This window comes from Eleutherodactylus coqui, chromosome 4 (genome assembly GCF_035609145.1).
Source record: "Eleutherodactylus coqui strain aEleCoq1 chromosome 4, aEleCoq1.hap1, whole genome shotgun sequence".
NCBI lineage: Eukaryota > Metazoa > Chordata > Amphibia > Anura > Eleutherodactylidae > Eleutherodactylus > Eleutherodactylus coqui.
The window spans coordinates 37,930,705-37,950,319 of record NC_089840.1 but is presented as its reverse complement, the minus strand read 5'-3'; the positions used below and the strand labels follow the sequence as shown (position 1 = coordinate 37,950,319).

At 47.9% G+C, this 19,615-nt stretch overlaps 1 protein-coding gene and 1 long non-coding RNA gene across 2 annotated transcripts in view; both read left to right on the top strand.

Moving 5' to 3' along the window:
- The window catches only part of LOC136625240 (uncharacterized), a 262,243-nt gene that overhangs the window by 106,913 nt on the left and 135,715 nt on the right, over positions 1 to 19,615 (top strand). The gene's annotated exons all lie outside the window — the stretch shown is intronic.
- LOC136624585 (uncharacterized) overlaps positions 1 to 19,615 on the top strand; it is a 32,628-nt gene that overhangs the window by 11,590 nt on the left and 1,423 nt on the right. The window contains exons 2-5 of the mRNA XM_066598545.1: positions 14,493 to 14,816; positions 14,904 to 15,167; positions 16,661 to 16,749; positions 19,482 to 19,563. Coding sequence (XP_066454642.1) covers positions 14,493 to 14,816; positions 14,904 to 15,167; positions 16,661 to 16,749; positions 19,482 to 19,563 — 759 coding nt within the window. The remainder of the gene's footprint in view (positions 1 to 14,492; positions 14,817 to 14,903; positions 15,168 to 16,660; positions 16,750 to 19,481; positions 19,564 to 19,615) is intronic.

Below are 19,615 nucleotides of genomic sequence, written 5' to 3'. Positions count from 1 at the left end.
AGTGACTTATACTCACCAGTTCAGATCCGCTGCGAGTGTCTCAGCCAGCATGCATGGGCACTGCAGGGCATGACGTGCCGGCGATGACACGGATCCGCGGTGATTTTAAAATTACCATTTTGGAATCGGCGCGGATCAGACTGCTTCTATTGACAGCAATGGAAGTAATTTGTGCGATTTCCTGCACCAAACAGAATATGCTGCGATTCTTCTTCCGTGAGCGTAAAACGCAAGTGATTGATTTCCACTTGTATGCAGGGAAGAATCATTTAACATTGCATGCTATGGCCGGACATTGCTGCAGAATGGCCGGTGGGTGTCTGGCCGCGAATTCCACAACAAAAATCCGTCCGTGGGCATTGGGCCTAAAGCATGCGCGCTCCGCTGACGGGAATGAGTTATGCATGCTCGATAGACTCGCATATAAACTTGGTTTGATATGAGCCGATGGATCACCTCAGATTTGCCCTGGATGCCACCCTGACCAGCCTCGTGAATGAGGCTTGGTGTAGCGCTACTCCTGGGCATACTAGACTGGCAGCACACATCCTGCTGTATATATTGGGATTTGTAAGTCACTTTTATGGTCTGTTTATATTTATTGTTCTCCAGATATTATGTTATTTTTGACTCCTTAGGATTATTGGCCCCTGAGAAGACTGGGGAATGTGCTGGGTCTATAATATAGGGCACATTTGCCAAAGGGTTTGCGCCTGCTTCTAGTGTAAAAATGGTGCAAATTTCTTTGGTCCCCAATTTTTTTTTAAGTAGGTGGGGTTTGTCAGGTGGGGAGTGGCCATCCTGGACTGACAGTCTTGTGTATCATTTACCCCAGTGCATCCCCCACCAGGATATACTGTATATATGGAGAGTCCTGCGCCTCTTCATGTATTCTGTGCGCTGGAGAAAATCATATTAAGTCGGAGTCTCAGATGCTGGACTTCGTAAATTTCCCCTATGTTGAATCATCACTTAATTTGCACTTCTTGACAGCCGGTGCTTCATTGTAGTTGCTGTTTGGTAAACTGTTGGTGCTTATACATGGGGCCAATAACCAGGGCCGAGTGTTTGGAATCAGGTCGTGTAAAGGGACGATCAGCAGGGGTGTGGATCGGTTCTATAGGTGCTAATTACATGCTTTTGATGTCTTTTTAACCCCTTGAGGACCAATCGTAGTAAATTTAGGGTGCTTGGTCCTAGGCTTTAATCCTGGCCAATCGCAGAAGTACAGCATGGGATTAAAGCTCCTGCAATCTGATGTCAGACATAGCTGAGGACCCAAAGGAGAATGTAGAAGCAGTTTTCAACCACTTCTGTCTTCTACTTTCCAGACTACATAGTGCTCAATGAACCCTATAAACTAAAGAGAGAAAGTTGAAGTATTACTTTGACTATTAGACCCGGCGATCACGTGGCTGCCAGGTGCCCGCATGGCACAGCAGAGCTACAGGGTCGTAGCAGACCCGGATCAGCTGTGCCAGTGACTGCTGTCACTACAGAGGCATTGCCAGAATGCAGGCGGTGCGGGCCGGGAGCATTCCTTCACCCCCACTTCCTTCGCCAGCTCCATTCACAGTAAGCAGGCAGTCATTCAAAAGTGAAGGACTGCTGTTTACACTGAATGACACGTCATTCAGTCGCTGTATGTGGTTACACGGGACGATTACACTATGTAGCATGAGTTGTTTTTTTTTTCCTGTGTTATAAATGTCATTTTCCCAGTCATCTCCACGACAGCACCAATTGAGATTGCCTCCTCCTGATAGTACAGGAACATACTGAGAGGTTAAAAGCTCCCCCCTTCCCCACTTTCCTCAGTGTCTTCCTGTCCTGCCAGGAGGCAGGATCTCTGAGAGGGGCTGGTGGAGAAGCCAGCCGGAAGCCTACTCACGGGCGGATCGGAGGGCAGTGGGTCAGCCTGTCCTCCCTTCCAGCCAGACGACTCCCGGGACGCCACATGGGGTGGTAACCCCCGGGCCAGGTTCCTCACGCGGCGGCCCATGGGGGGTACAAAGCGGGGGAGCCTCATTCCCCCTACTCCTCCTCGTATAGTCACAGCGCGGTGCTCCAGGAAGCCCTTTAATGGCGGGGGGCGGGGCGTCACGTGTCCAACGCGATGACGTCATCGCACTCGCATCAGGAGGCGCACGGAGGGGGCGGGGCTTAGTGCAGGAGCGCGAAAATTCCAAATAAGGAACCTGAGAGAAGCCAGAAGGTGGACCAGCACTACAGGTCGCAAGGTGTCTGCAGCACCAGTATAGTAATGAGTGCTCCAGCACCAGAGACAGCTGAAACCTCAGCCACAGCGGCCGTAAGTAGCCAGTGCGGCAAAATACAAATGCAAAATCCAGTGTATTGTGTATGTAAAATTGCATATTTACCCGCAAAAAATGCTCTTTTGTCAGGGGGATAAAAAAGACGTCCCCCCCCCCCCCCCCCCCCCAGAACAAAACTCAAAAAATGCGCGGAGTGCGGGACAAGACTGCCAGCTTCGTACCAGAGGCCTCTATGCAAGGCATGCGTAGCTAGGCTAGTCAAAGAGGAATCGGGGGGATTCATGGAGGACGTTAGGAAGCTGGTGAAAGAGGAGGTTCGATCAGCCCTAACGTCACAGATAGCGCCGCCAGCTAAGCTCCAGAAAAAGGCGTATGTTCCCGAGGAGCCTTCCGACTCCGAGAGTTCAATCGGGTCGGAGCAAGAGGAACCGGCGACCGAGGAGTCCTCATATGATGAGGACTACAAAAAGTACCTTTTCCATCAAGACGACTTAACGGAACTGATTAGGTCGGTCAGGGCTATGCTAAAAATGGAAGAGCCCAGAGAACCGCGCACCCTGCAAGATGAGATATTCGGGGGACTGAGGAAGAGGCGTAAGCATACCTTCCCTGTCCACAAAAATATCACCAGAATTATCCGAAAAGAGTGGAAGAAACCCGACGCAGGTTCCTTCTCCGCTAGAGGTGTAAAAAGAAGGTACCCATTCGAGGAGGAAGTTTGCGCAAGCTGGGAGGAGGTACCCAAGGTAGATGTCCCAGTGGCCAAAGTAGCTAGGAGGACGACCCTGCCCTTTGAGGACGCCGCACAATTAAAAGATCCCATGGATCGCAAAGCTGAAGGCCTCCTAAAAAAATCATGGGAGGCAGCGGCAAACATACTCAGGCCAGGGATCGCAGCCACTTGCGTGGCGCGGACTCTGGGGGTATGGCTAGAACAGCTGGAGCTACATTTAACCAATAAGACGCCAAGGGAACAGATCCTAAACTCTCTACCTATCCTGCGGATGGCAACAAATTTCCTAGCAGATGCAGGGGCCGAAACAGTCAAGCTCTCGGCGAAAGCTACAGCCTGGTCTAACTCAGCCAGAAGGGTGTTATGGCTGAAGTCGTGGTCAGGCGACCTAGCCTCTAAAAACAAGCTATGCGCCCTCCCGTTCTACGGTCAGTTTCTGTTCTGACCGGACTTGGACAAGATCCTGGAGAAGGCGGCCGACAGAAAGAGGGGATTCCCGGAAGAAAAGCCACAGAGAGGGAAAACCTTCTTCCGGGCCCCAGTACAACAGCCCGAGACCTACTGAGGCAAGGGCAAGACGGGACGCTGGAGTTACCCCAAGGGGGGCAGAGGAAGAAATATCCTCTTTAACCCCCACCATGGGGAACCAAAGCAGAGACCCTGACGCCATCCCCGTAGGGGCAAGGCTGTGGAGCTTTGCGGATCAATGGGCCACGATTTGCGAAGGCACATGGATCCCAAAGATCTTACAGCAGGGATACCGGATAGAACTGGTGTCCCTCCCCAGAAGGAAATTCGTTACCACGAGAGGCTCAGGGCAACAGTTACACCTACTAAGGCAAAGCGTTCGGGAGCTACAACAACTGAACGCAATATCCCCCGTACCACGAAACGAGGAAACCCAGGGCCATTATTCCAGGCTCTTCCTAGTAAAAAAAACCCTGCGGGAAACAGCGGATGATAGTAAATCTGAAGCCTCTGAATGCCTGCGTCAAATACAGGAAATTCAAAATGGAGTCCATCTCCTCAACAATAAAGTTGATTCCCAGAGGGGCCTACATGGCATCCATCAATCTAAAAGACGCTTATTTCCACGTGCCGATCCACGAGGGGTCCCAGAAATACCTAAGGTTCACAGTGGATTTGGGCAAAGGAATAGAGCACCATGAATTCAGATGCCTACCTTTCGGGATCTCCTCAGCACCCAGAATTTTCACCAGAATTATGGCAGAGGTAGCCGCCTACCTGAGGAAGAAGTCGGTCCTAATAATACCCTACCTGGACGATATTTTGATAATAGCAGAGTCCAGAGAACTCCTAACGAAACACCTGGAGATTTTGTTAGAACTTCTCCAGTCCCTAGGATGGATCATAAACTGGGAAAAATCTAGCTTAAACCCCGGCAGGGAAAAAACGTTTCTGGGCATAACACTCAACTCAGAATCTCAATGCTCCTGCCTGCCCGAGGAAAAAATACAAAAAAAACCAGACGGCTGGTCAAAACCTTCCTACGGAGATGATCATGCACAATTCGGGAAGCCATGTGTCTCCTGGGAAGCCTGACGTCATGCATTCCAGGAGTAGCTTGGGCCCAGGCTCACACCAGAGCTCTGCAAGCCTCAGTCCTATCCACGTGGGACAAAAAACAGTCCTCTCTAGGGGCAAGAATGTACATCCCAAACACAGTGAAAACATCCCTGCGTTGGTGGACATCCCCAGCGAACCTGCAGATAGGGGTCCACTGGATACAGAACCCGGCCACGCACATCACAACGGACGCAAGCGCCCGGGGATGGGGAGCACATGTGGGGGACCAGTTCCTTCAGGGCCCATGGCCACAAAGGATAAGAGACCAATCCTCAAACTACAGGGAACTACAGGCCGTATGGCAGGTCCTACAGCAGTTAGGAAACTCGCTACAGAACCAGCATATAAGGATATTGTCGGACAATACCACCGCGGTCGCCCATATTCGGCACCAAGGGGGCACAAGGTCTCCCGCCCTGCAAAACATCGCGCAGAAAATTTTCCGCTGGGCAGAGGGCCGGATCCTTTCGATCACGGCAACACACTTGAAGGGGGCACTAAACCAAAAAGCGTATTTTCTCAGCAGGAGGCAAATAGACCCAGGAGAGTGGTCTCTCCCAGGAAGCATTCAGAATCCTGACCAACCGGTGGGGGACCCCACAGTTAGACCTATTCGCAACCAGGGAGAACGCCAAAGTAAGCAACTATTTCTCCCACCGGCCAGGAGATCGTCCTACAGCAATAGACGCCCTAGGCCAGGACTGGGGAGAGGGGCTGACGTATGCCTTTCCTCCGATACCGCTGATTCCCAGGGTCTTACAACATTTCAGAACTCAGGTATGCACACTAATCCTGGTGACCCCCTTCTGGCCCAAGAGAAGTTGGTTCGGTCTCCTGACAACATTGAGCATCCAGGACCCAGTCATCTTTCCTACCTGGACAGATCTGCTATCACAGGGGCACTGAACCACCCGGGCATAGACAGGCTCCACTTAACAGAAGGTTTGGAGAAGGTTTTCCTCATGGAGACAGGGAAGGGATTCCTGGGATTCCATCCCGGATATCCCTCTGATCTTAGAGTTCTTGCAGGAGGGTCTAGAGATGGGCCTCTCTCCAAGTACCCTGAAAGTCCAGGTCACAGCCCTTAGCGCTATATGCGACACAAAGTTCGCAGAGAACAGATGGGTCAGCAGATTCCTGACAGCAGTAGCTAGACTGCGACCCAGGCCCATAAATGTTTGTCCAGACTGGAACCTGAATTGGGCCCTAAAAGCCATGACAGCGGAACCATTTGAGCCGATTGTAGCATTACCGATTAAAAATGCTTACGATCAAGACTATTTTCCTAGTAGCCATCACCTCCGCAAGGCGGGTTAGCTAGTTGCAGGCCCTGTCCATTCGCCACCCGTTTTTGAAAATCTCGGACACCAAATTAGTATTTAAAATGGACCTTGCCTTCATGCCGAAAGTAGTATCACATTTTCATAGGTCCCAAGACATAATAATTCCCTCCTTCTTCAGTAAAACGAAAAAGAAAAAACCCTAAACTGCCTGGATGTGAGGAGAGCAGTCCTAGGCTACATAGACGCGACAAGCCACTGGAGACGGGATGACAACCTGTTCGTCCAGTTCAGTGGCCCAAACAAAGGGAGCAAAGCAGCAAAAAGCTCCATAGCGAGGTGGATCCGCCTGGCCATTATAGAGTCCTATAGGGCCTTCGGGAAGGAAATCCCCTTAGCTCTTAAAGCCCATTCTACAAGGGCAGTAGCATCCTCATGGGCCGAACACAGCTCAGCCTCGGTCGAGCAGATATGCAAAGCCGCAGACTGGAAAAAACCCCACACGTTCATAAAACACTATAGGGTAAAAGTGCAGCAGGATGAGGATATGGCCTTCGGCCGCAAAGTCCTCTCGGCAGCAATCCCACCCTAGGGAAATACTTTAGTTGGTACATCTCAATTGGTGCTGTCGTGGAGACGACTGGGGAAAAAATAGATTATACCTACCTGATAATCGGGTTTCCAGGAGTCTCCACGACAGCACCCGTACATTCCCCCCCCCCCCCCCCTAAGAAGATAGAGAAGAAATTATAGAGTATAATTCCCCCCCCCCCCCCCCCCCCAAAAAAAAAACCCAGTTAGGGAAAAAATTTAAGTTGAGCTCCTACCCCGGCAATTCGTTAGAATCCACTGAGGAAAGTGGGGAAGGGGGGGAGCTTTTAACCTCTCAGTATGTTCCTGTCCTATCAGGAGGAGGCAATCTCAATTGGTGCTGTCGTAGAGACTCCTGGAAACCCGATTATCGGGTAGGTATAATCTATTTTTTCCTAATTGGTTCGATGATAAAAACACGGAAAAAGTTTATTAAATTGCAAAAACTTTGTTTTTGCGGTGTTCGCACTGAAACGTTAAAAGTGGCATATTTTTATTAAGGAAATTTAGCAAACTTTTGGGTTTCAGGTAATAGAAGGATAAAAAACATTATATGTTAAACCATTCATATATTTTAACCAAAATACTACAAATGAATGAAAAGGAATGTGTAGAAACTTGTAGTTTTGCAAGATTTGTGAGGGTATGTCAGATCGCTTTCACAGATTAGTCCCCAATCACGGTTTTATTGTAGTTTCCATGGTAGCGATGTTCGAATTATAGGATGTCTTGATGAAACGCTCTCCTTGCCCCTCGGAATAGGCACCAAAGTTTTCTTTAAATCTCAGCAAGGATATATCCTTTTAAAGACATCCTGAAGCCCATTTTGCTGTCGTTTTGCACCAGAGTCTCAACCAACTTAGCACTGTTTTCAGCTTTCTGATTTCCTAGGAAGCTTTTAACTACTTGAACACAACTGATCAGACGCTTGTTTTTCTAGAAGGTTGGGGAAACTCTTGACACTCAATGACTTTCTTGATTTGAGGTCCAACAAAAACGCCGGCTTTAACTTTTGCTTCTGAAAGCTTCGTGAAAAGATCTTGTAACTTCTTGAATGCCGCTGATTTCTTGTCCAAAGCCGTGACAGATTGCCCCATGAGGTCTACTGTGATGTACAAAGGTGGCATTCGCACCTTTCGAGGGTCTACAAGTGTCTTCTATTTAATATTATTCACACAAAAAACTCCATATGTTCAGGCCAATATCGTCTGTGGTCGTGCGCTCTAGTGTCTCTATCCCAAAGACGAAGATGGCATGGAAACTTAGTAAACCCTCCTTGAAGACCCATCAAGAATGCAACCATTTTGAAGTCTCCAATAACTTCCCATCCATATTCCTCATATTTCAATGCATTTAGTAATCTCTTCACGTTTTTGAAATCTCTAATTTGAGCTGAATGAGGAAGAGAATGATTCTTGTTACCATTATGGTGTAATACTGCTTTAACCCATTAAGGGCCAGGCACTGTAAATATACGGCGTTTGGTCCCGGGCTTTAAGCCCATCCGTATGTAAAATTACAGCGGAGATTAAAGCCTCCTGCTTCTGAAATGAATCAGAAGCAGGACCAGTTGTCAGCTGTTACAGCTGGTAACCCGGAGGAGAAGGGGGTTTTAACCCTTTCTGCCTCCTCCTTTCTTTAGTAAACATAGCTCAATGAGCGCTATGCACTAAAAGTGGAAGTGTTTTTTCCACTACAGGAGCCCGGGGGTCACGTGACCGCCAGGATTCCCTGCTACAGCAGAGCTGCAGGGTCATTATAGATCCTGTTATGCTCTGCCAGTGACTATTGTCACTACAGGGGATGTTTCTCCCTGTAACTGCGGCTCCTATAGGTGCGCCAGCTACAGTGGGAAAGTATCAAGTAATAATAAAAAAAAACAAAAACCTGTGAATGTGCCCCAGAGGTCTTATATGACATCATGGGGGACATAGATAGGAAAAACATAATTACATACATCAGTAAAAAATAATTGCAGAATAAAACAACAATATATACATAAAAAAGAAAATAACCCAAAGCCGCAGGTACTTTCTTGTCAGCACATCATTTCAGAAGGTTCCCCCATGCAAAAATAGCAGTCCATGGAATGATCTGTGGGTTCTCACCAATTTTGTGGAACACCTAACTTCATAGCCCTCTTTTCTCCTCTGTACCATCCTTATAGAGTTTTCTTACTCTTCTTACATGTGAAATGTTGAGCTCATGATTCGTCCTGGTCTCTAACAGGCATCCCAAAGTATGCCTTGTATGCTTCACACATTTTAATTCATCATGAAATGGAGGACTTTTTCCTCTGTTAGGTCAGCTATCCATGTCTGCCGCCCTCTTGCTATTCTGGGCAGATGAGGACGTCGCTCTGCTCCTCCTTTATAAATGGACTCTTTACTTCTACTTTATATCAGCAATGCAGGAGTTAACCCTCCTCAGTGCTCCCAGCCCAGCTGCAAGGTAAATGGCTATTACCTGCCTATTTAGCTGCGCTGAGGATCCCTTCCTTCTTGCTGACAGAGTGTTGACAGGAAGGGTGGCTACCCACCAGCGATATTTTTTCCCGCGGTGCGAGAGCGGTGATTATGAAACCAATGATTTTTTAATGGTTTAATACTCATTTGTGATTTTTTTTTTTTTTTTTTACTCTTAAGTCTCACAGCGCTAAGAAAAATCTGCGCTATTGCTCAGTATTTTCAAAAGAGCCGGCGGCAGCAGCGCCAGCCCCATTGAAAGCATAGGGAATACATTGTGGGCTTCTGCCACAGCTGTGACAGCTATGCCAGAGGCTTCCTTCATCCCCGCAGGGACCGTGGGGGTGAAGGAATCCTCTGCCACAGCTGTGGCAGACGTTTGTGATGCTATCCCATTGCGTTCAATGAGGTTGGCGCTGCTGTGGCCCCATTGAAAGCAGTGGGTTGCAGGCAACCCCCGCAGCGATGATTTTCGGGGAAGGGCTTGAAAGCCCTTCCCTGAAAATCAGCGCTAGCTATAAAAAAAAAAAAATTTTAAAGGATGAAAAAAAATTATACTCACCCAGAAGAGCTGTGCGGCTTTTTTCTCCAGCATGGCAGTCATCTTCTGTCTTGTGGAGTTCGGGAATTGAAAAATCCCCGTCCCCAGAAAGCGCTGGTGTCATTGGCTGAGCGCTCAGCCAATCACAGGCAGCACTTAGCCATTGAATGACAGCTGAGCCCAGCCTGTGATGATTTGTCACAGCACTCAGCCAATTCCAAGCAGCTCTCAGCTGTCATTCAATGGCTGAGCGCTCAGTCAATGATACCAGTACTTCCTGGGGGAGGGAATTTTTCAATCCCCGGCCTGACTGCTATGCCAGAGAGAAAAGCCGGACGGCTCTTCTAGGTGAGTATATATATTTTTTTCTCTTACTTTTTTACAGCTAAGGCTGATTTTTAGGGAAGGGCTTATATTTCAAGCCATTCTCAGAAAATCATCGCTGCGGGGGTTGCCTGCAACCCACTGCTTTCAATGGGGCCGCAGCAGTGCCGTCCCCATTGAAAGCAATGGGATAGCATCACAAACTTCTGCCACAGCTGTGACAGGTCCTTGTGGGGATGAAGGAATGCTCTGCCATAGATGTCAGAGCTGCTGCAGAAGTCTGCAATGTACTCCCTATGTTTTCAATGGGGCTAGCGCTGCTGTGCGATATCGCAGAGTTTCCTCTGCACTGTGAGGCACTTGCTCTCACAGCGCAAAAAAAAATATCGCTAGTCGGCAGCCACCCTAACAGTTGCTTTTAGATAACTTCTGACCACCATCAGCCGCCATCATTACATGCGCCAGTAAGATCACATCAACAGACAAAATGTTGATTCTTCATGTTGCTGTAAGAATCGGAGCTCAGCAGCAGATTCCTGGTCATCAGTTATTACTAAACGTCCTGCGCCGCTGTAACTAACAGTCCCAAAACAGCCTTCCCGTCCACGAATCACGGTGGAGATGGTGGGCTTCTCTTCATCAGTGATGTTGACGTCACTCCACACTTTATGGGGGGGATTTCTCGCCGGCTCTGTGCCAGAATCGTGGAGGATAAAAGGTTGCAAATTTTGGCATGTGCCTGTCTTTTATGCAAAAAAATTTAAATTTTTTTTTTTCCTTTACGCCACCATTCCCACTTTTGTGAAAAGTGGATGGGGCTTAGCTTCAGGGTTTGGCCTCCAACGTCACAGCAGATTTACTGTAGTTTACATTGGAAGGGACGTGTCCTAGCCAGAAATCGGTGAAGATGTGCGGCCTGTGAGCTCCGCTCCTGAGCCCTAAATTCCTCCACCATCCAGACCTGTGAGAGGCTAAAACCCACCAGCTCAGTCTCTGCTGCCTTCCCCTACACAGCAGAATAGATAGAACGGTCCCCCGACTCGTTGCACCGCTGCGGGAGCTCGCAGTCTAGAGAGGCCTACAAAGCCGCATTCTCTATTGCTGAGATAGCCCAAGCAGATGTCTTCAGTGCGACATTCAGAAAAGCCTCTGGCGGTTTAAAACCCCCCAGCTCTGGATCCCGCTGCCTCCCCCTACCCAGTAGAAGGGGGAAAGAATAGTCCATGGGTCTTTTGCTGAAGCCCGAAGCCTTCAAGGCCGTGACTTGGAATAGTGAGGAGGTCCGCGCGGCTATCCCTCGACACACACCCGCCAGCCATACCATACAGGAGGGACTCGCCAAGCCAGTGGAGGAAGATTCCTATGGTGGGAGTCCCCGATCAGCCCGCTACTGTCCTCGGCACACCTGTGGATGCAGGTCTTCCCCAGCCAGAGGCCTTGGCTATGGGTGTAATTGGGGGCCTCTCCTCTCTTCACTGAGCTTCTGTGGGTTCGGGACTGGGCGAGGGAGCTCCAGATTGCCCCTGCCATGGTGGTCGCTGCATGGGTAAGTCCGCATAATTAACTCCAAGAGAGGGATTTTCATGGAGCTTGCATGCCACACAATGACATCATCACTACAGAAATGCATGTACGAGAGTGATTGGTCATTATATTAACTCTCGGCCCATCGGTAGCATTTGATAATTTAAGGAATGTCTCCTCCCCCCCCCCCCCCCCCTGAATCTCAGGGATACTACTATGACTAAATACGGGAAGTTTCAGAGGGCTTTTTCCCCCTACTTTTCTCACCTAACAATTCCCAAAATATTTCATTCTCATCTGACTCTGGCTGTGGCGGATCAGGTCCCCATCTCCATCTTCTGACCGGGATGACATCACTATGGACACTCCTTACAATCCATGTCCTTTCCAAAACTTTTCAGATTGCTGGATGGGACCACTCCGTCCATACTCTATCTGAAGGCTGGGAGGTGTTAAAGGGGTTGTCCGCCGCCCAAACTGATTTTTTTTTTCCCCCCATTAATGCCCTGTGGAGTAGAAGCATCACACACAACAGCCTTTCCCATAAAAATCGATATTCTGCTTACCTTTTCATTCCTTTTCTTCCCTTTATAAAGTTTGCCTGAAGAATTCTTCAAAGATGGCGCCGCTGGGTAGTTCCCATGATGCACTGCTGCCTCTCTCTCCTCAGCGTGCGCGCTCCCGATGACACCGGTCACAGGACTGGAGGACCGGCGTCATAATGCAAATGCACGCTTCACTGCTTTGAATGGAGCCGGCAGCCGTCCGGCCCCATTCAGAGCAATGAGAGGGCAGGGAGAGCAGTGCGATCTCCTGCTAGAGCTGTGACAACTGTAGCAGGAGATTCCTTCATCTCCCCAGCATGTCCCCTCATTACTGGACACTGTGACAGCCCTGTCACAGTGTCCAGTAATGAGGGGACATGCTGAGGAGATGAAGGAATCTCCTGCTAACAACTGTCACAGCTCTAGCAGGATCGTGATCTGTAGCAGCACTTTCAATAGCAGAGAATCGCGATCCTCAGCTATTGAAAGTGAAAGTAGCACCAAACATGACTGACACACACACATCCCCCCCCCTCACAGTGCCCACACACAGCGCCCCCTCCACACTGCCCCCACACACATCCCCCCCCCCTCACAGTGTCCCCCTCCAGTGCCCCCCTCCCCCGCAAGCCACCAGCTGACAGCTCTGACCAGCAGCATCCTCCCCCTCCCCCCCCCCACTGGCTGACAGCTCCGACCAGCAGCTCCCCCACCTTCCCCCTCACCCCCATCCCGGGACTACTGACTGACAGGTCTGTCACCCCTACACCTCCCCACACCCACCCCTGACTACTGACAGCTCGCAGCACCCCTCCCCCGTGAGAGATCGGCACTCCACTCCACTCCCCCTCCTCCACTCCCCTTACCTGTCAGCTGAAGATCCCGCGGCCGCGCGTCCCCTGCAGGCAGACCAGAGCTTCCTGAAGCAGCCGGCAGAAGATCTACTGCGCATGTGCGGAGTAGAAGAAGCGCGTCCCTGTGCAGAGAACACCTGGAGCTGGCCCGACAAGAAGAGGACAAGAGACTTGTCGGAACCAATGGCAACCGAGGAGCAACACGGGGGGGCACCCCAAAAGGTAAGTGAATAACTTCTGTTTGCCTAATTTACAATGCACAATGTATATTACAAAGTGCATTGTATTGGGCAAACAGACGTAATGAGACCTAATGTTTATGGCCGGACAACCCCTTTAAGATCAGTCAATTTCTGAAGTGGAGAACATGTCTGCATCAGTAGCACAGCCCCCTCATAGCGCCCGACTAGGCCCTGGGAGTGCAGACGCTCGAGGGCCTGTTCCTCTGCTGCACCTCTAGGGCAGTGTTCCCCAACTCCAGTCCTCAGGGACCGCCAACAGGTCATGTTTTCAGGATTTCCTCAGTATTGCGCAGGTGATGTAATTATTGTCAGTGCCTCACACATTGCCACAGGTGTTCTTACCATAGGAAATCCTGAAAACATGACCTGTTGGTGGTCCCTGAGGACTGGAGTTGGGGACCCCTGCTCTAGAGCCTTAGATGCAAAGGGTTTATCCTCCGGGACACTAACCTACCTCAGATCAGTTAATCAGTATGCTCTGGATAGTGCTCCTGGATCTGGTAATGATTGCTGGGGTTGCACACTGGAGCTCGGCGGTCGGTGTTGATTATTTCCCCCACACACACAGCTTCTTCTTTTCTCTTTGGTACCCCATCTAACAGCATTATTCTCTTGTTAACATTTGATGGCTGGTTTTGGTAGGTTCCCCCCTACATAAAATGTCCAGGCAAGATGTCTCCTTGTTCTCTTGCTGGACCTTAGTGGTCCTTAACTGTTCAGGGTTTTGTAATCCAATCTACTGTTTGGGGGCTTGAGCCTCTGCCCCTGCATCTGATTTCTTGTTGTTGAGGGGGACGGGGAGGCCTTTATTTTTAGAGGTCTTTCCACCGCCTTGAGTGAATGGCTTATTTGTGCTCCGGGACAAGCCACTTGACACGGTATTGATTGTGGGGCGGCCGCTAGAGTGCAGGTGGGCGCTTCTTATAAATAAATAAATAAATAAATATGATTCAGACTAATGAATGGAGCCTTGATAGATTTCCTCTATAGTATTTATGGTTGTGACTATAAGATTCAGTTTTGGTCTCATCTTTCCACATTATTACAGAAGTCTTGAGGCGTCTCCCGATGATGTTTGGTGTTTTGGAAGCCTCCGTTCTGCGGTGTTGGTGCAGCAGTGTATTCTGGCCCGTCTACCATGTAGCCCATTGTTTCAGTACTTAGGACTGTCTCTCAGAGAAGCCAGCATCTCTAGAGGAGTTACTTTTGGGTTTTCTTTACATTTTCCTAGCAGCGGTGTGAGATCTCTCTTGCTCCATCTAACTGGTTATACAAGACCCCATCATTCCTTCACTCCTTGATCAGGGTGCGGACAGAAACAGTCGGAATTTTCTCATTTTTGGATCCTTTTACTGATTTATAAAGTTGAACTACTTTTGCTCCTTTGGATTTTTTTTTCAGTTATTTTGCTTTAACCAAGGTTTAGTAATGAGCAAACTGAGTGCAGCCTGGAGGAAATGTACAAGGATGTCTCCAGAGAGGAGGAACTCTGCTTCATTGACTGATGTCTCCATATTTGTGTCTTCGCAGGTGTCCTCATCCAGATCCTGTCATCCGTCTCATCAGTCTATGTGCGGAGAGGATCAGACATCACTGACTGCAGCATGAAATGTCCTCATACAAGAGATGTCCTGCAGATGAACAGAGAATGTGGAGCTGAAGAGACTAAACTACTGGAGTTGTGGTGTGATAATAGTTGGTCCTATAATCACTGGGACCCCAGACTGCACCTAAACACAAGCAGCGGGTGCTGGAGGCTGACAGATGCCAGGAAGGACGACTCCTGTCTGTATGTTCTCTGGCGCCACAACAGTTCGGGGGGCTTCCCGCACTCTACAGCCATCACTGTACTAGGTAAGAGCTGGTGGCTCACAGGAGACATTTCTCTATTGTCCTCTATGGAAAATCTGATGGTCACCGACCTTCTCCTGATACTTCCAGATCCAGTTCTCATCTCCAACATAACCAGTAACTCCAGCCGGCTCGGTCAGGACATTGCTGTGAGCGTCCAGTTCTCTGGAGAGGAGGCGGCTGTGACTTGGGAGGTGGACAGGGGGTCTCTACTTGACAGATACCGGCTGATGGATGACAATGGGACGCTGATTATCCCGAGTGCCCAGAGAGAAGATGCCGGGAGGAGATTCCGTGTCCGGATCACAAACCCAGTCAGTGAGGAGACCCGGGAATACCTGCTGGATATTACAGGTAAGAGGGTATTATTGGGGTATTATACTGACCTCACACCTTCTATACCCCATGTACTGGAGATTACAGGTAAGAGGGTATTACTGGGTATTATATTGACCTCACACCTTCTATACCCCATGTAGTGAACATTACAGGTAAGAGGATATTACTGGGGTATTATACTGACCTCACACCTTCTATACCCCATGTACTGGAGATTACTGGGTATTATACTGACCTCACACCTTCTATACCCCATGTACTAGAGATTACAGGTAAGAGCGTATTACTGGGTATTATACTGACCTCAAACCTTCTATACCCCATGTACTGGAGATTACAAGTAAGGGGGTATTACTGGGTATTATACTGACCTCACACCTTCTGTACCCCATGTAGTGGAGATCACAGGTAAGATGGTATTACTGGGTATTATACTGACCTCACACCTTCTATACCCCATGTAGTGGAGATTACAGGTAAGAGGGTATTACTGGGTATTATACTGACCTCACACCTTCTATACCCCATGTACTGGAGATTACAGGTAAGAGGGTATTACTGGGTCTTATACTGACCTCACACCTTCTATACCCCATGTACTGGAGATTACAGGTAAGAGGGTATTACTGGGATTTTATAGTCCTCACATATTGCTCACAGACCTGTTAGATTCTTTATCTTATCACAGTACGGTCGGGCTGATATGTTGTATAATATGACATGGATATTATGTGACGCTCACCTGCTGTATAATGGGGCAGATTTACAAAAAGTGTACTTTTGTAAAGTTTTCTGTCATCACAGACTGCAGCCAATCCATAGGATGGGCACAGTAATGTAATATATTGGGTGGTAATTCTATATATTGGATCTGGTCTCTGAAAAGTTTTGTTTTGTTGTATAGAAAATATAGCGACAATCAGTTGCAGATTCTATCACCCTACGAGCCTCTCCTGTCATTCAGAGCTGTACGGCGGGTCCATGCAGTCTAAACTAACATCGGGCTGCACCCCAGTTATGTTAACAAAAGAAAAGAAAAGGAAAAAAACCCCACCATAAGGGTGACTACCCACTACAGGTTTTTTTTCACTGCGAAATTCGCGTTTTTTTTTCCTGCAGGGGTCTATGGGACTTGTAATGTTAAAATCGTGATCGCGCAAAATAGCAATTTACCGTGTAATCGCGATTTTTAACATTACAAGTCCCATAGACCCCTGCAGAAAAAAAAACACTGCAAATTTCGCAGTGAAAAAGAACTGTAGTGGGTAGTCGCCCTTATACTGCGATTATAACAGAGACCCCGTGTGTTACTCCTCAGATCCCGGACCCCCGTCTCCGGTAGTTACTGATATCACCATTGTTGGTTGTAATTTCCATTTCCAGAAAGCTGCTTAAAACTGTTGATAAATTCCACGCAAAGTGTCCTAAAACGTCTCATCGTGTTATAAATATGTAGGCCGGACACAGACAGTGATTATAACTGATCTCCTGTGTGCTTATCTCCTCAGATGCTCCGTCCGCTCGACTCCGAACTGCTGCCGCCGCTGCTGCTGGGATTTTTGTATCCTTGGTGATTTCCATCGTTCTGTTAGTAAAGGTGAGAATCTCTTTGTCTCTGTGGGTCTCCATGATGTACAGTCACACGGGACCCCTATCATTCAGCACTGCTGTCCTTGATGATGGTCACTACACATCACCCATCACCCTACAGGGATGCCCAGAACTTCATGAATGTTTTATTCTGAGGGTCAGAAGCGGTGTTGTGTCTCCTTAAGGAGCGCATCCAAAAAAGGTGTGTGGGGACACCTAGGGGGTGAATGGATCAGGGGGAAGGTATAGTCTGTCCCAAGGAGAGCACCCAGAAGGGGTATGAGGACACCTAAAAGCTACATAAGGAGACTTGTAAGACAATGCTCCTCTGGGAAATTTATGCAAATAAGAAAGAGGGAAAAATACCTCTACAGCGCCATCTATTGGATGGCAGCATTCCTTCACTTCAAAGTGACCTTATAACAAGTCATCAATGATTGGGAATATTAAACCAAGCCAGAAGCCATGCACAGACAGCTGTTTCAGGGTGCTTGGACACTCCAGCATTACAGAATACACACACTTTGAAGTGTGACGCAGAGTCTGTTCCTGCCGTGTCTCCGGGCAAAGTCGGCACGGCAAGCTATAGGCCACTCTCACACGTGTGCTTTTTACTGTGATTAAAAATACTGCAGTAATAGCAGTATACGGCTGCCATTGATTTCAGTGGGGCCTCGCAGACATGCGCTTGATCATGGCATTTTCTAACTATGTGATTTTTGAGCAACGTCTGCTCTATTTGCTGCGTTTAGCGCACCTTATCAGCCATCATAATTACTGGGGTGCGCTAAATCCCGCTGCCGGCCGGATGTGTGAGAGGGAATGTCTGACTGTCTTCAGCCTGATTCTGCACATTCTCATTCATTTCTATGACAGGTGCGTGCGCACAGCCTTCTGAAACGAGTGCACATGCTGACTTTGGCAAGGGACGCTGCGGAAAGAGGCACCCTAAACCCCCGTCACCTAAACTGTAGATTATAACTTAGTTTATGGTGCTTATACTTGATGACCGATTCCCTTTAAAGGGATGTTTCCAGCTCAGTCAGTCATTGCTGACATGGAAATATCCATCTGTGTGCCGTGGCCATTGGTGGTCGGGATTAAGGGCATCTCTTATACAAATGAATATCATATAACTAGGACAGCGCTCCACATCTCCTTATAGTAAAGAGGATGTAGTAGAAAATACAAAGGGTTCTTACCCAGTGACTAGTGGGGTTCCTGCCCAGGAAACTCCACTAGCACCTCCAGATCCCGCTAGGCATATAATATATATGTGTAGGATCCTCCTGTCGTCCCTCTTATCCTGAAGCTATTGAGGAGAGCTGCCGAGTATTCCTGCCTTCTATTGCTAGAAGACCCAAGATGCAATATATTGGTGTAATAAAAAAGACTCCGCGCTCCACAGAGAATGACCATCAGATATCCTCCATAACACACAAAGCGATACTTTTATTCCAATCCAAAAATATATATAATAAAACCTTTCATAATTGTGATGCGTGCTGAAATGATGAGACACACCATGCTGTACCCTGTAATAAGCGATATGTGGGAAGAACAAGAATATATAAACATAGAAGTAACATCAAAAAAGGTTTCCCTCAGCATAGTGGCTCTCGTCATTTTAGCACGCATCATAATTGTGATTTTTCTGTTTTTACTCTGTTGAAATATATACATACTAAATCAATCCATGACCTACCGGTATGTACTAAAGAAATGTGCTGGATCTTCAAATTAAACACCCTAGTACCGAATGGACTAAACGAGATGCTAGAGAAGGTGTAGAATCTATAGTGAGCCGTGAATATGATCTTTTATATATATATATAGATTTGTATATGGATGGATATATGTATGATTTTATATATTTTATAAGCCATTTTTATGGTTAATATTAGCGTGATATTTATGGTGGCATTTGATTTATTAGTATATTAGATTAATATACTAATCAGGATGATACCAAATATGTGGAGGTTTTCTTACCTTTTTAATTTTTTTTTATACAAATAAAGGAAAATTAGCAAAAAAGTTTTTTTTTTTATGTTTGTTTTGTTTTTTCTTTTCTACACACTGTGTCCCTGAAGGGGACCTGAACCATAGCAGCAATGATCGCTATGATAAAGCATTGCAGGACTTCTGTACTGCAATGCCTTATCGCTTGTAATAGTGATCATAGGCAATGGCAAGCTTGGACGCCATAATCTTGTGTCCTGTTGCCAGGGCAACCCATTGGCCCTCCATAATTGCATCATGGGGTCCGATGATGTCACAGAGGAAGCGCCCTTCCACTGGGAACCCTTTTTGTGGCATGTAGGTGGTTAACAGCGGGGTTCGCTGTCCTTACGTAACCCCGCTGTTACAGAGGGAGGCCGGCTATCCGTTACATCCAGATCCCGCTGTGAAATGGTGCGGCCTCGGCTTCTGATCCTGCACCATCCACATGGCGTAAGTTTATATCCTGTTGCGTTAAGTACCCCACAGTCAGGATGTAAACTTACTCCCTGTGGCGCTAAAGAGGTTTTCTTGGTTAGGTTTATTGATGACTTATCCTTGTTTCTATGAGAAACAGATCGACACTTGTGATCTCTGTATGTCCTCACAGACCCTTATAAAGGCCTATACAAGGGTAGAGGGGTCACTAATGACAGAACTACAGTGTAGAGTCATCATGACCTGTGACTTCCGTGTACTATGCAGTCACATGACCTGTAACATGTCTTATATTACCAGTGTTGGAAGACCACCAGACATGTGGAGAGAAATAACCACTCAGAGGAACATGGAGGACGGAGCAGCAGCTCATCAGAGAACGGTACTCGTAATATCTGTGTGTAATGGAAGCGATTGTCTTATTAACGATGGAC